Source organism: Furipterus horrens, unplaced genomic scaffold (assembly GCF_987537825.1).
Source record: "Furipterus horrens unplaced genomic scaffold, mFurHor1.1.pri manual_scaffold_16, whole genome shotgun sequence".
NCBI classification, from domain to species: domain Eukaryota; kingdom Metazoa; phylum Chordata; class Mammalia; order Chiroptera; family Furipteridae; genus Furipterus; species Furipterus horrens.
The window spans coordinates 8,903,339-8,920,817 of record NW_028327186.1 but is presented as its reverse complement, the minus strand read 5'-3'; the positions used below and the strand labels follow the sequence as shown (position 1 = coordinate 8,920,817).

At 43.4% G+C, this 17,479-nt stretch overlaps 1 protein-coding gene across 1 annotated transcript in view; it reads right to left on the bottom strand.

Annotated features, from left to right (window-relative positions):
- Positions 1-17,479, bottom strand: part of AGBL1 (AGBL carboxypeptidase 1) — a 375,392-nt gene that overhangs the window by 149,275 nt on the left and 208,638 nt on the right. The window contains exon 20 of the mRNA XM_090263733.1: positions 13,234-13,410. Coding sequence (XP_090119859.1) covers positions 13,234-13,410 — 177 coding nt within the window. The remainder of the gene's footprint in view (positions 1-13,233; positions 13,411-17,479) is intronic.

Genomic DNA, 17,479 nt, shown 5'->3' with positions numbered 1-17,479 from the left:
ATAGGAGACTGAGACCAGGGGTGATCTGAACCTATACAGTTAAAATGTGTAACTGAAGATTTGCCCCTGGGTTTTACACCAGCAAAAATAAAAATGAAAACATCTTCAGTTACATGATGCACACAGTCTTTAAGGAGAAAATACACCAAATTATTAGGGGAAGAACATATGACTATAAAAATTCTATACAGCAGCTGAAACAACATAAGGCTAGTAAATTTTCCCTTTATAACTCTGGCTCAGAGACTAAGCAAGAAGTCAGTTCAGTGTTAAACCAATCTCCATTTCTTTTAAATTATTACCCTAAAATAAGTCATTTTCCTTTTCTTACAGCCGTTAGTCATTAATCAGCATCTCTCAAGAATCATTCTGAGTCACAGACTCTTAGCCCTGAAAGAAACATTAAAGTTAATCTATTTCAACCTCCCATTCAAAGGCAGACTATTATCCGAAGTCCCGAAGACATTGCTGCAAGGCTAACAGCTGCCTGAAAGCATTCAAAAACGAGAAGCCCACTACGCTCTCCAGGCCGTCTGCACAGTCCTGCTTACCACCAAATTCATCCTTACACTGCCATTCAACAGTGAGCCATAGTTCTACTGCCTGACGAGCAACAAAATCCAAGTTGAATGTTTATGTTTAAATATTAAAAACATGTCTAAATAAATCATCTCAAAATGATAGTCTTAGTACAGATGCTGCCATGGTTTAAATTGACCCGTTGTTTATGAGAACAGTTGGAGCCATGCTCCAAAGAGTGGAAGGCATACACATAAAAATAAGAACTGTAAAAAACTTATCACTAACTCTGGCAGAAGTCATTAAGGCTACTTTATCCCCCGAGTTGGAATATAGCTGATCTCACTTGTTGATGTGAATAGTGGAATATAGTCACACTGGTCTACAATTCTTGTGAGCCAGCCATGATGGCTTCTTTGTCATTGCTAATACTTTTTATGTGAACCAATACTTGGTTCACAAAGGCAAGGAAGAACAGGCTGAACTTTGCACTAAGGCTACTTAGATCTTACAGGGTTGGTCCCCATAGCCTCTGGGATTGGTATTCTTGGCAATTGGGGTCCGTGGGTCCAAGCATCTTACAAGATGTTTGTCACAGTGGTAATAACACTGGCCCACTACACTGTTCTCACCAAACAGCTGTCCAGCTGCCTCTGAGTCTCGGCTAAACACAAGGGATGGGGGCTGAGCTCTGCGCCCCAGCAAGCTCTGCATCAAGAGCCTCTTGGTCCTCATGGGGGTATTCCTCGTTTATGTCCCCAAAACACTAATCCCGCAAGAATCCGTCTTAGGTATGACACTGAGTTCTATTACACACTGTATTTAGGGATCACATGTGTGGCAGCTTAAACATTGGTGGTAGGAGGTATACTTCCCACGGTTCACTGTGGCTGGGGTCGGGGGATGATGAGAAAACCCGTGATTCATAGCACCTTCAGATGTCTGTGGGGTAAATGCTCTTACCACAGCCAGTTTCAAGCTATCACTGGTTTAATAACTGGCTTGTAAAAATCCTGAATATTTAGTAATCACTTCTAGCAAGATGCAGTTCTGTAGTTTTTTTCCTGTGTCTGTCTGTGCCTAACACAGAGTAAATGCTCCAAAACAAGTAGATGAAAACGGTATACATAGAGACATAGGTACAGGTATAGATATAAATATAGATATAGACAAGTGGATGATGGGTGGTTAGACACATGATAGATAGTAGTGTCTTGTTCTGGAAAATGGGAACAGTCTGCCTAAATCAACCACTCAATGTGAATTAATGAAATATCTACTATGTGTCAGTTTGTTTTAGGTGCGCAATATATCAGTGAACCAAACAGACCAAGATCCTGGCTTTTGAGAAGATTAAATTTTAACGGGAGTACAGACAATAAATAATACATATAACAAATAAATAATTTCTCATACTATTAGAAGATGCTGAGTGAAATGCAGACAAAGGCAGCTGAGTAAAGGGCACAGTAGGCACTTCAGGAGTCGCCCAGGGAGGCCAAGGCAGGCTGCGGCGCATCGGGAAGGGAAGAGCTGAGTGTCGCCTGGAAGGGGGTCGTCAGCGGTGCAGATGTGAGGAAAAAGGTGGAGCGGTAGGGCAAAGCCCTCAGATGCGAGCGCACCAGGGATTTCCAAGGACCGCAGGGAAACTGCAGCACCCTGAGACTGGGACAGAGGAGGAGGAGGAGACGCACCAGGGAGCAGACCATCCAGGCAACTGTAACCTCTTGTAAGGGAATCAGAAATCACTCTCAGTTGGGGAAGCACGGCCGTGTTCTGAGTAGAGCGTTGCCATGACTGGAATTAGGCTTTTAAGGGATCCTCTTGTGAATGTCAGAATAGCATTAAAGTGGAGAGATTTTTATAGGAGTCCAAGAAAGAGATGATGGTAGGAGACAGGGGTGGAAGAGAAGAAGAAAGTGATGGCTGGTTACAGCTGACAGTGAAGTGGTAAGATTCTGGATTTATTAGGAAAGGAAAGCCACAAGGATTGGAGTTTTGGTGGTATGTAAGAGACACAAGAGTCCCCACTGATCCAAGTATTCGGGGCTGAATAACGAGGAAGATGGAGTTGACATCGACTGAAATTAGAAAGGCTGTGGGGGCAGTGAGGTTGTGGAGAGTTCAATGCAGACCATGAGGAGTTTGGGGTGTCAGTCCGACTTCTGGAGTTAGAAGGTCTGAGCAATGATCAGTGTAGAGCTGGCACCTGAGTTATGGGACTGGTTGAGATTATTGAGGGGACAGAGAGATGATGACTAAGAACAAAGCCTTAGGTCGTTCAACATTAAGGGTTCAGATACAGGAAGCAGAACGAGCAAAAGACATCAAAAAACAGCAACCAAAGAGGGAAGGGAAACCCAAGAGGGTGGGGTCCTGAAAACCAACTGAAGAAAACATTTCAAGGAGCGAGTAATCAATTAAGTCATATGGTGCTGATGGGTCATGTGACATAGGGGCTCAGAACTTACCACTGGAGTTAGCAACATGGAGATAATCACTAAGCTTGGCATTAAAAGTGAGACCGGGGTACGCATAAAGGTCTCGATAGAGTAGGTTTAAAGAAAATGAGTATGAGTATAAAAGTGGAGAAATCAGGTAAATAAGTTGCCATGCATGTATAAAATGGAATACTCAACAGTACTCGTGTATTTACTGATGTAGAAATATATTCCAACATATTGTTGACTTTTGAAGATTAGATTTTTCTTTGTTATACTTCTGGTAATGAATGTATCATACTACATACCTGCCACCAGATTATAAGTTTCAATATTAAAATAAATTTAAAAAATATATATTTGATGATACTGAAGAGTACCAAACGCTTTATAGAGTTATTAAAAAAAGCATTCCCACCAAAAAAATCCCAGGCCCATATTCCATTGGTGAATCCTATCAAATAGTTGAGGAATGAATAACACCAATATTCTCCAAACTATTTGATGAAATATAGGAAGAAATAACATCTTCTACCCCAGTTTATGAGACCATCATTACCATGTGTGCAAAATTTATTGAAGACAATACAAGAAGTAAATGTTAAAATATATATACCTCAAAAACACAGATGCACAAGTCTTTAATCAATATTTTCAAAATGCCTCTAGAAGCATATAGAAATAAAATAAATCATAAACAAATATGGTATACCCCAGGAATGCAAGGTTAGTTTGTCATTCAAGAATCAATCAATGTCACACAAGAGGAAATATCTCAAAAGCATCATGCTGAGTACAAAGAGCGGAAACAGGAGCACATACTTTATGAACCCATTTCCATCAAGTTGCAGCAATCACAAATATAATCTACAGTGACAAAAAGGTGACCAGTAGTTGCCTAGAGCTGATGTCAGATAAGGAAATCAGCACTCAGACAGGGGACCGGGGAACGGAACATCTGTAGGAAAGCAATTGCTCCCGATAATGAGTGGTTTTGACCCACAAGGGGACAGCTGGCAATGCTTAGATACATTTTAGGCTGTCACGACTAGGGAGATATTACTGGCATCTAATGAGTAAAGGCTAGGGATGCTGCTAAACACCCTACAATGCACAGGACAGTCCCCTCAGCAAAGAATTGTCCAGCCCAAAATGTCAGTAGTACTGAGGATGACGAACTCTGAGCTAGCGAGATCCTCCGTGCTTCAGTAATGCTTCCAATGCCTTATGCTAACATATATCCACATTCATTGCCTGAGAACCTCAACGTGCAAATTAAAACTCATATCCCGTGTCCTCGAGCAGGAGAAGACCACTGGTTTCCCTTCATGGCCTCCCTTGGAAACCCCTTTCATGTTTCATGACTCAGACTACAAATGGTCTTACTTCTGTGCTGATGTTGAGCTAGTAGGAAGTATCTATATCAGAGATATTTGGGGAACAGAACGATTTTATTTCTAGGTTATATTCTGGGGTTGATCATGAACAGCTGTTCACAACCCATCCGTGGCTGACTAAGGAGTATCTGAGGCGTGTTAGAACACAAAATTGATTTGTTACAGTTACTGGCATGATTGACAGCGGTTAGTGAGATTTCATATGAATGATGAAATGATGATCCAATTTGGAAGTCAACCTGATGGCTGTTTCAATGGCCTCTTTTAGGATATTATTTCACAAAAGCTAAAAAGAAACTGGCAAACCCATGAATTGCTTTCTATGACAATATATATGAATCAGAAAACCTAAAAGCAATGTTGCCACTAGATCTTACCATTAGCTTATCTGGGGAGAAAAGAGTAAAAAGAATGCTATTAAAATTAAGAGACACCAAAAATTGAGAAAAATATTTAAAATAATTAAGTAGCTATTCCATTTCTATTCTGCATTCCTTCCTATCTTTAGTTGCCCATTATTCAGCTTACAGCTGTGAGTACGTGAAACAGAGAGTTTATTCTTATATTATTACTTATTAATTATTGTATTATTTTCCATACAAACAAGTGTAAACGTACTTTTAACCCACCCTGTATATGGTTAAACTAAAGCTCAAGTGGAAAAACAACTTCTCACACTGATCATGAGCAAGGGGTCAAGGCTACGCCAGGTTTTAATTTGGTGAATGCTATTTTTCTAATATTAAGTTCTATAGCATTTTCTTTTTTTAGAAAAAACAACTTTGACCTAGCAACTCCCCTCTGGAATTCTTACCTATTAATTGAAAATATTGGTGATGAGTTGGAATAAGTTTATACATGAAGATATTATTCCTAGGGTTGCACAAAATGACAAAAAGTTTAGAAGCACCCTATATTTTAACAATTTTCAGTAAACTCTACTTAAAATTGTAGAAGTAAATTTACTTAGAGTTCTAACAATTTTAAGTAAATTGTAGTGCAATACATGTAATGTTGGAAAAATGAAATTGTTAGAAGCATGAAGTCTTGAGAAAGATGTGGGAAATTCTTATAATACAATTTTATCTTTAAAATGAATAATCCACAAATATATGCACTGATTGACAGGTCTGTAAAAGGCATACCTATGACCAAAGTCTAGAGAGATACATCAAAATGATAAAAGCAATAGGAGACACAGGCCCACGCATTTATGGGCTATACTGTTTTTCATATTTTTTCCCTAAACTTCTCTATAAAATGGTTAGGGGAAAAATATACACATATCTACATATGTCTATATCTAAACAGTATACACATAGCAGTATATAAGATAGGAAATGTGAGAAATCGTCTTGCGGGCATGTGTGAAAGAATCAGGTTTGACCCAGCTCTTCCTTCTTCAATGAAAATAATACCAAATGGATAGATTTGCATTAGGAAGTTAGTAGCAATAAGGAAACCTGTAATAAGAATTTTGGAGTGCACAGAAGAATAAGCATTATAATTTAAATTAGGCCAGAAAGAGGATAAGGTCAGTTGTCTCGAAGCAGTAATGACTGTATTACTAGAAAGTCCCTCATAAGGTTAATGCAGCAATTTCACGTTCCTTCTATTAACGGTCTAGTCACAGAATCAAGCATTTCACAGAGGGAATTTGGCTACAGGATTGCTCTATCAAGCCAAACTCTGCTTCTTTAGTTTCTTCCTTCACATCCAAAGTAGTTTCCCTGACTGCTTCACTTCCCTTGCATATGTTCATCTTTTCTTTCTAACACATGCCTGCAAGATGATTTCTCCTCTTACATTTCCAATCCTGAATCCAGTGCAGAAAGCTGGGAGTCCATCCCCTGCTACCGCATCCAGCCCATCATTGGCTCTGGTCAGTCCCATCCCCTGAATATCTCTTGAATCGTCCTTCCTGCCTTCTTCCAACCAAGAACGATTACAATGGCCTCCGACTGGTCTCTCTGTCCCCAGAATCATCACAGTGGTTCAGAGACGGGAATGATCCTTTTCCTTCTCTCTTTAAATCATACTAACGCCTATTATCTTTGAAAACAAACCCATCTTGCTTAGGATAGTTCAACAGGCTCTTTCCACCTGACCAGTACATATTTCTACCATAACTGCCATAACTGCCTGAAAATCACATCACATTACTGAAGGGAACAAATTTATCCCAGCACAATTAGAGCAAGCTGGAAAAAGCAGGAATATCAGCTTTCTCAGGCTAAGCATTAACATCACTTTAATGTAATCTAATACCACATTCACATTTTAACATAGTTCACATTTTAATCATATCACATTACCAGTAAGTAAAAATCCCTAAATATTTTTTATGAACCTTGTACTTGAGTGATTTTTTTTTGTTTGTTTTAACCAAATGCAGCATTCCCTAATTATCCATATTAAGTTCCTCTTTTGATTTTTTGCCCAGGATTACATTTTGCTAAGATCTTTTGAGACACAAATTTGCCATGTAACACGATAATTACTTGTCGCAGCTTTGCGACACCTGAAAATTTCATAAACATGAGGCAGCATGGTGTAATTAAGGAAGAGAGGACTTAGTGTCATCTAATTCTAACTAGAACAGCTTAAATTCTAATCCCACCGCGGACCAGTTGTCAAGCATCTGGAACGCCACCTAAAGTGTTTTGCATCTTGGCTTTCACATCAGGAGGCTGAGTATCACTGTAATTAAGGGAGATGATAGAGGAGGAGGAGGATGGTCTGAAGGTGATGATGGTGAGGACGATGGTGAAGACGTGCCCAACACTATATGCTGAGAAAGGTGCAGTCATTGTCCCGATTGTTCTGGTGACCACACTCAAGGGTAAAAAGGATAAATCATCTACTGCAAACACGGTGGAGAAGTGATGGAACCAGCTTACAGAAATGCCGAAAGGCCGCGTGAGTGTCATTAGTTTCTGCCTTCTCCTATGTCATCTGCTGCTCAGACAGACAACTGTTAATTTCACTGATCCCCCAGCGATGGGAATTAAGGTGATTTCTACTCTTTCCTTAACAAGCAGTGACAGCCTTGTGCATGGATCTTTGTGTACTTCTGGAGTTAAATCTCTAGAAGGAGAGCTTTAGGTTCAAAAGTTAGGAATATTTTTGTTGAATATCATTAGTTTGTGTGATAACTCATAACTAAGCACATTAAAAGATTTTCTTGGAACTTGTATAGGACGTATCTTAGGCACCTCAAGTGGCGTCAGCTCCTGCAGACACCCTCCCCGTAGGGGCTTTTCTTCAGGAGCCACCAATTCCGCTGGGCCCCACGGTTCCAGAACCCGGGGCTGACAGGTGCATGTCCGGGAGGACTTCCTTCACTGCAGCTTCTGTGCAGCCAGGCCAGCCCACGCGCACCCTGAGCTTCTGGCTTCTCCCACCATTTCTGGACTTGGGTGAGTGGCTGCAGACGGCCCAGACTGGACGTGTGAGTTTATCTCTCTAGGGACACACTCTGACTAACAGGAAACAGGAAGGGTGCTGTGTGCAGCAGGCAGGGAACTTCTCTGAGAAATGGCTCCGCATACGGCCTGTCCAGACGCATCTCCCACAGCTGAGCAAACCTACCTGATGGCTTTGACCAGCACGGGAGGGCAACACGCTGCCTCACTTTCCACCTCGTCCCGGCTCCCCTTCCTTACCTCCCGCTGTCCCTTCCTCACACTCGGCCTGTGGTGAGTCGCTGACTCACCTGAGATACTGAAGTGTACGGAGTGCTTGGTGAATTATAAACCACGAGGCAGAAAAGGGAAGGTATTCACATGACTGTGACGTTTGTTGTTTTCAGGGATAATTGGGGGTGGGGTACAGCCAGAAACTCATTTCATACAATAATCGGGATTACCCTTATGTACATTTCACCCATCATTTCCAGTCTAAGAAGGACTATGAGATATGCTTGAGCATCCTGATTCTGGGTTTGCCTTCAGGGAAGGCTCGTTACGAGGAGTTCAGAGGTGGAGTTAACTCTGAGCGCCAGAGAAACACCGTGACACACAAATTTCCGTGGGCACCTAAGAACGGCACATGGGAAAACGTGCGTGGGTACCTGGCACCCTCAGACACGGCCCAGCGCACGCTCCCAGCGAGGCTCCACACGAGGCTGAGAAACAGGGAAGAGACAGAAGGAGCACGGAAGGAAACCAGGGTGAAAGACACGTCAGAACTCACTCACCCTGCCCTGCACTGAAACAATTACCCTCTACTTCCCCAATTTCACACACACACACACAGAAGAATGCGTGGGTGACTCACAGCCCACCCACCCAGCACTCAGTGAGGGCATAACTGATCTCGGCTGCGTTCTCTACCAGCGCCCAGTTGCTTCCATACGACTCTGCCGTTACTGCTTGATGAACGGCCCTCTGGCTCAACTGTAAACTCTGGGAGAGGAGGGAGCTGTCAGTTCTACTCTGTCATATTCCTGGCACCTAACATGTGGCCTAGCTTTTTTTCAAAATGTTTATTGAATGATAAATGAAAGAAAGAATGAATGAAGAATGAAGATAAATTGACCCCGTATCGGGACTTGGTAAGTGTTTTTAGGTTTCTGTCACAAGCTTCAGCTTAAAACAAAGTAGATCCCCTAATAAACATGTTAAGTAATTAATAAAACAATTATAAATTTATATAAAAATATCCCACGCCTATCTTCTAACAACAGGGTTCAGAGTACTCCAAAATATTCTCTTCCCATTTACATTCAGGGAACACGGCTCTAGAAACAAAATTACTGCTTAGTTTTCTAAAACAGAAATCTTTAAGGCGTCTCCATTGCAGCGAAGACAGAGTGGGGGATATTAAAAATTTGGCTGGAGGAATGGAACACGCGCCTGCTGCTCAAAGTCAAGGAGGGCACTGTGGTGAGGGGTCTCCTTCGTTTCCTTCATTTCAAAGAGAGAGAACACCCCGCGGGAACACTTTCACGACCTGCCGTTCTCAGCAAATCTGTAATGGACGCTCCTCCAAGGAACTCGGCCATACACCAAGAGCCGAAGACACTTATCTCACGTTTGGCAACAACTAAATAAAGCTCTGGATTAAGTCAGTCCTTTCTTTGGTTTCCTCTCTCCTCTTTTAGGGTATCTGGCCCATTGAATTCACCTTGGTCACACAGGGAGAGTAAGATTTACGGAGATAAGCCACCTCTTCCTCTTCTCGGTCCTTTGAAGCCAAATTATTTTTAAAGAACCAGAGGATTGCCCCAAGTGCCAGAGTCTGTCCTTACATTTTGATACAAGGACCCACGGCTTTGGCAAGCCGGCTTCCAACAGCTACAATTTCTGGGGATGGACACACAGGTAATGAGTGCCTGGGCCCTGAAGGAGATCTGGGAGGTGGACCACAGCATCCCCTCCCCACACACACCATGTGTAACGGCGGAAGCCCTTCTGTCTAATCATCATCTGTTATTAGGATGTGGCCCCATGACCGTCCACACCGGGACTGGAACCATCTTACCATGGGCAAGCGTCCAGCAGATGCTCCCAAGTCACGTATCCAGTGACAGGTTGGAAAGGTGTCAGCACTGCGTCCTTATGCATTTCCCTCTCACCCACACGCTTTCCAGCTCCACCCTTCAGACCCCCATTCCCAACGGCTTCCCTCCCACGTGGCCCACAATGACTCCTGTTCTGTCACCCACGGGCTGACAGGAGACCCTTCTGACTCTGCCTGGAAATCACCACTCGGTCATTTGTTCACTTCTTTATTCACTCACCTGTCAGTCATCACACACCTTTCACACCTACTTTATGTAGAACTAGGTACCGAAAATTAAAAACTGAATGAGGAGACTGTAAAAGGCCTACGTGTCATGCTAAGGGGTTGGATTTCATCGAGACATAACGAAGCCATTTGGAAGGATTGTGAGCAGTCCTGGGACTCGCACAGGTTGGTGGCAGAAAGGACGGATCGCTGCCGGACCCCCAACACAAGGGGGCAGGTTGTAGGCAGGGAGTTCAAACACAAGCTGAGTCATCCACCTCCTGTCCTTCTCTGACTGAGCCCCACTCGGCTGCCCCGCAAGTGAGCAGTGTTGCCAAGAAGTATGTCGACAGCCTCCTTGGGTGGGAGTTAGTCACGCTCTTCATCTAAGCCACAGGCAGCCCACAGGGCCCCGTCACATGCCTTTGTATGTGCAAACACACCACATATGTGACCGCAGATCACGAGCACTGTGTGAAGCGCGCAGCTGTCCACACAGGCTGGACGCCTCGAAGAAATGTGCCCCTGAAGGATACATCATTCCGGTTTTGCTTTTCTCTCAACAGCCTCAATAGCTTTGGGCCAGTCTCAAATAGCTAAAGTCAATCTCCCCATGGGTGGGACTTCCATATTAAATACAAATTATGGATCTAAGTACAAAACCTAGCAAAAGAGACTATATCCCAAAGAAACAAAAGCAGGAAAAAAAAAATTTTTTTTGAACTAGCTAACCATACACTGGAAAATAGGAGAGAAAATACCATATTAATAATAATTATTTGAAGGTAATAGCTTAGGTTCTTTAATGCGGTTCCAACATAAATGTCACTGTAAGAAATGATATTTCATTTCAATACTAACAGATCAGGTAGTTTGTGTGCTGGGGGAGAAACGATTGGAACGACTTTAAAGCCGCGTTAACCAGACAAACTGCAAAAATATTTATATTCTTATGAAGGAAGGAAGGAATGCCTCCCGTGGGTGCATTTAAGTATCCGCCATCTTTTGGATAAATGATAATGCTAAACAAAGAAGGGAAAGATGACCTTATAATAATAAGCTCAGGACTCAGCTGGGACTCAGACTCTCAATGTACAAAAGTCATTTGCAATATGTTCTGGATGGAAATTTCTACACTGTTTTATAGCTCACAGGCTTCACTACATCCCTCAAACAAAAATCACCAAGACACCTAACTCTGGGCTGGCTTCCTTCCCAGGGGGTGGGGAGCTGCCCCCTAAAGGTAAAATTACTCGGCATCATCTTGCGCACTCTCTGCAGTTCTGCTCAGTTACTCAACAGCGTTTGGAAGGACAGAGAAACAAAGGGAAGACGAAAACCAATCCGTCTGGAGAGGGGTTTAATCCTGGGAATGGGGCTGTAAAAGCAAAACCACGTCTAGCTTGATGAGGGCTTCCTTTAGCCAGCCCCTTCCCCACGTAGAAAACGTCTCAGGGAAAGTGTTGAGCTGAGATCTGAGAGCCGCCCCACTGGGTGAGACTCTTGCTGTCTGTCATTTCCAACAGCCACTGCGGACAGCGGGTGGAAGACGGGGAGCTGTTGCGGGCCTAAGCCTGTGAGTCCTTCAGTTCTCAAACAACCGCTGCAAAGGACTCGGGGTTTCCTGTTGGTTTATCATGAATGGCACTGATACTTACGCGACCAGAAGCTGGGAGCCTGTACTGGCGCTCGGAGGAACAAAGTCCGTGAATGTCACCAATGCAATAAGTCTTGCCTTTTAAGCAAGGAGCTGGCCCCTTTCCATCAGGAGGCGAACAGCTAGAGAGGCACAAGTCTAGAAACTTAAGCTCTTAGAGACACAATATTCCAGGCTTTTTTTTTTTTTTCTTTTCTTAATCCTATGGGTTTTAAATATCAAGAGAGCGAACAGATTCCTGATGATATAATCTCCAAGGACACTGACATATGCATCTCTTTTGGTCTTTACAAAAACCTTGTGTAACGTGGCGGGGAGGAATCCTTCTTAACCTCTGCATTTGATATGTGAACCATCTAGAGGCAAGTAGCTTGCAGTCCTGCTGGGAAGTTGAAGAGTGATGTCTTTTGACCCTCCAATGACCTCCCTCTTCTTATTCCGCACCAACATTAATATGGGTAAAGAAGGATTAATTCAGTTGAATGATTTAATCGAATGATTAATTGACAAAAACCAATAATCTTGCAAGCAACTGGTCAGACTAACTGCCTATATAACAGAATCAAAGGCTCAAAAATGGCCGTTCAGTAGCTCCGGGTCCAAAACCCTGTCCGGCCAGGTGGGAAGTCAGACCACGTTCATCACCTGCCGCTCCCCGCAGGTCCTCTGATCGCTAACAGATTTCCACAAGCACAGGGCTGCGTCCATGCCAAGAGTTTCCCGGCTGTTCCGGGACAGCATCACAGCCAACATGATGAGCTCCGATGCCAGTGAATTACAGGTATTCTGGGGCTTGAATGGAAGTCAGCAAGGAGCAGCCTGTCGGTGTGCCTAACAAATTTTTTAAAAGCCTATCACACTGGCACTGCCGCAGCATCCCTGGTTTACGCTCCTCTCGCCTGGGAGTGGGGACTGCGGCTGGAACAGCCCGCTGTAGCGGTTAGTTCCCCGGCTGCTCGTGCAGTTAATAGAGCTGTAGAGGGAATGTGATTTATACGACCCCTTCCCCGCAACAGCAGCTACAAGTCCAAGAGCCGCTCGTCCTGGGGAGATGCACATCACGCGCATACTTCTGTGTGCCCTGGTGACGGCAAGGTACCAGGGAACTGCTGGTGGAGACCGGCACGGAAGACAGAGAAACACAAGGCTCAGACATATCGACAATGTCGCTGCGCCCACCTGCGGCCTGTGTGATGCATGGGGGACTAGTCAGTCTGCTTGCGGTGAAACGCTCCCGTGCGTGTAACAGCGCCAGGCGGGGGTGCGTGTCTGAGGGAGGCTCCCTAGCGCTCACTGGCACAGGCCGATGACTGAGAAACAGCATCAGCACGCATGCCCGATGTGCTCCAGGATCAACACAGACCACTGCCAGGGAAGGCAGGCACTGAGCTGGTTTTCCGCGGGATCAGAGAGTGGGGCCAGACGGCTCCCCCCGTGGATGCGGCGCTGCTAGACAGAAAGACTGTGTGTGTCCCGCCGCCTCACATACCTTGTAGGGGCCCTGGTTGCACCCACAGTAGCTGCTCTCCATGGTATAGCTTCTGGACACCCCCATCTCTCTCCACACCACTACCCGGGCAGTGGAGGCTCGAGACTTTTCCACGATGAAGCTGCAGCTGCTCATTGTGAAGGCTGGCGCTAGCTTGTCAAGGATTTTGGGAAGAGTCTACAATTTAAAAAAAATCAAATTACAATGAGCTGCAGATGACTGGGGATAATAACAACTGACTTCTCAACATTTATTAAGCATCTCAATATGTCCAACACTCAACATGTGCAACCCTAAGAAATGAATATCATTTTAATAATCATTTTAAAGATGAGGTAACTGAGGCTTAGAGGTTCAGAAAGAAACAGCTACAAGAGGCCTGGCCAAGTCCAAAGACTGATCTTTCAACGTTATCTTTCTGCATCGCTGTGGACCGATGTTGCAAACATGTGTCCAGTCTCCTACACTGCAGACCTGAGCCCAGTGGAAAGCCACAGCCGTCACGGGGACCTGCCATTTACAGCCTCACTGTTCTCTAGCTCAAAGGGTCAAACTCAGAACTGTGCACTTATGTCCATCATACCGACTCTTAACGGCTCTTGAAGAGAAACACTTGTTTTTCTGGGAGAGTGTACCTCCTCAGTCTCGTCCTCTGGTCCGTAAAACCCAACCTGGACCAATTATAAAATTCCTAAAAATCCATTATTTTTTAGGTTCATATATGCCATTTTTTTCTCCCTAGGGTACAAAGCTTTCGGTGAGACCACTAAATCTCCATTTACCAGGCATCTAGCCCAGCTGGGTTGCTCAGCTGGTTAGAGCATTGTCTGGATACACCAAGGTTGTGGGTTTGATCCCTGGTCAGGGCACATACAAGAAGCAACCACTAAATATACAACTAAGTGGAACAACAAATCCAGGTCTCTCTCTGTCTTTTTCTCTCTGACACTCGTTCTCTCTTTCTCTCCTGCTTCCCCTCTCTCTAAAATCAATTTAAAAAAAAAAGAAAGCACCTGTACACCCTTGCCACTCCCTGAAGACAGAGAGGGCCTTGCTGTCACTAGACCTCCCCTTCCCCCCAAGGACAATGACTCTGAGTCTGTACACCAAGACTTTGGGTTAGCAGAGGCACTATACTTAGCCCGAAGCTTCTGTGCCATTAATAAGAAGGGTTCTCTCACTTCAGTGTTGACAGAATCTCCACAAACTAGCACGTAATATAAAATTATGTACATTAGGTAACAAACAGCAAAATGTCAGGCGTTTGGACAAACTGTAGGAAGAAGGTAGAGGAGCAGAACATACTGATGACCATATAAATTAAGGAATTACTGTTAAAGAAATGGAGTTTTGTTCATTTCTAGGACATTGAGTGAAGCTCTTATTATCTCTGGTTCTTCCTATCCTCATGCTTAAAAGCACTATTAATTATATTAACATAAAAATTAATATAATTTAGTTATATTGCTATAAAGATTAAAGCAAATGTTAACTATATTATGAGCTACATGACAGGTAAGTATATATTAACATAATTATTACTATAATTTACCATGGTCTCTAAGTCCCCACATCATCCAGACCTACAGCATCATTTGAACAAGGGCAATAAGATGCTCATGTCTCCATGTGAGTTTCTACAACTGCCTCCTAATTGATTTCTTCTGTCCACTCTCGTCCCCCTCCCCTGTGACCCCATCACCCCAGTTCCCCTTCAAAATGTTCTTCACAATTACCATTGTTATTATTTATATAACTAGTTGTCTATCTTCTGTCTCACAGCCTAGAAGCTCCATGAGGGCAGGTCTTTGCCTTGTTCACATGAAATTGCTGCATGTGAAGCCACGCCGCTCACAGAGGGTACATCCAGACCCCGAGGGGACTGGGTATTAGACGTAAATAAACTATTCAGAGATACTGCTTCTTCGGGAGAGCACGGACGGACCTGGAGGCCATTATGCTGAGTGAAGTTAGCCAGTCGGAGAAAGTCAAATACCATATGGTCTCACTTACATGTGGAATCTAATGGATAAAATAAACTGAGGAACAAAATAGAAACAGAGGCATGGACACATGGAACAGACTGATGGTTGTCGGAGGGGAGCGGATGGGGGGGACTGGATGAAAGAAGAGGAAGGGATTAGCTAAAGTACATATGTGCGTGACCCATGCACACGGACAACAGTGTGGTGATGGCCAGAGGGACAGGAAAGTGGGGGCTGGGAGGAGGGGCAAAGGGAGGGGAAATAGGGACATCTGCAACAACAAAAATAAAGAAAAGGTAAAAAAATAAAATTCTAATGATTCACTGAAAAAAATAAAGAATACTTGAAAATAATTTTAGTTGATCGATGTTTGACCTTGGTGGAAAAAGCTGAATGACATCATTTGAACGATCTCTTCATTGTCAGGCGAACTTGGTTTTCTCAGCGGGTGTAGCCGCTGCCCAGCCGCCCCGAGGACCACACGTTCAGATGAACGGCTTGTACCTTGGAGAGCTTCCCAGGCCGTGATCCCTGCCCCGGAGCCCGGAGGATGGGAGATTTACAAGGCGCCACTGAAGGACTGTTTACATCTCCATGGCGACCGTTCACCCATTCATGAAAGAACTGATTCCAGAACTAGGACATTGACACCAGAGTTCTCATCCCACCTGCCTTCTGATTTCCCACAAACCGATCCACACCGGGGTGGAAAATGGCGAGGATGACAGCTGGGATAACTGGGTAGTGCTGGTTTGGTCTGGTTCGGTGAACGAAGAGGAAATAGACGAGCTCTCTATAGGACTGGGGCTGTACTTCAGTGTTCCTGGAGTTCTCCTAGCTTGGGTAGGAAAAAGGCCTGGGACATTCAACTCTTGCCCTGGCCCTTCAGCTTGATCTGAGTTTCCAAAACTTGATATTTGTAATAAATATTTTTCCCTAGATGCGTACTATGAATTTTACATGCATTTCACTCATTTAATCATCATAAGTGTTTAAGGTAAATTCAGTTGTTATTTTGTAATAGACAGGCCTGACACATTATGTGGTCTCAGAGCTAGTAGGACAAAGCCAGAGTTTCAACCCAGATTCAGATCACATGAGCCTCAGGACAGCAAAAGCAGCTTCTTAAATGAGGTCTTATTCTCCCCCAGATTTTAAGAGCTTTAAATAAGGTGTCATCTGTTGAACGTGCAATAAACATCTAATATATTCTTATTTATAATCATTATATACAAATCCCAAGAAAAACTCACTTCTTGTGGCTCTTTTTCATTTTCTAAAAGTGGCCTTCAGAATGCTTACTAAAGACCACCGAGGAGCAGACAGCTGGAACCGCGACCCAGAACTCTGTCTAGACACTAAACACCACCCATCCTAGAACAGAAGTCAAGGAGCCAGACAGGTCAGGGCCAAGAGTCCAGTTCCCCGGGGGACTTGCTGAGTGACTTCAGAGAAACTCCTCAGCCTTCCTGAGCCTTAGGGTCCCTCATCTGGAAAATGGGAGAACTCACAGAATGAATCTCCTGCTTCCTAGCAGACCCCGAATCCCATTTGTCCGATGCAGTGGAGTCGGGTGCAGCCCTGACAGATGGGGGAAGGATTCTGATTCAATAACTCTGGTTTCAAGGCACACTGTAGAAGCCTGAATGGCATTTTAATTGATCTGCTTTTTGCTGACTCTTGTCAGCCCTGTCTGGTTTTCCAAATTCAAAAAAGATGACTGTGGTTATAGTTTTGAACTCATGTAAGTATTAAAATCATGTAAAGTTAAATCTTTATTCTTCTCTTGTAAAATCTCTTTGGCTATTCTAATTCTTTTTGCCTTTTCACATAATATCAACAAAAATGCCTGCTGAGATTTTGATAGAAATTGTATTTAATCTATGGAAAAACTTGCTAAGAATGACCACCTTTAAAATATCAAGCCTTCCCACCCACAAACTTAGTATTACTATTTCTCTATATATTTAGAGAATAATGTTCTCTAATAATGTTCTCAATAATGTTTTGTAGTTTTCAGTGTATTTTTCTGTGTATTTCTAATTGACAATCTTCTTGATACTATGGCAAATGGCTATTTTCTTCTTAATTTCATTTCTAGATTGTTTACTGCTAGTACACAAATAAAATCAACTTTTATATTGGCCTTGCTACACTTGTTTATTCGTTCTAGCAGTTTATTTCCTAGATCACTAGGAATTTTTCTACATAAATATTATAGTACACAGTTCTGCTTTTTTTCAATCTTCCTCTCTTTAATA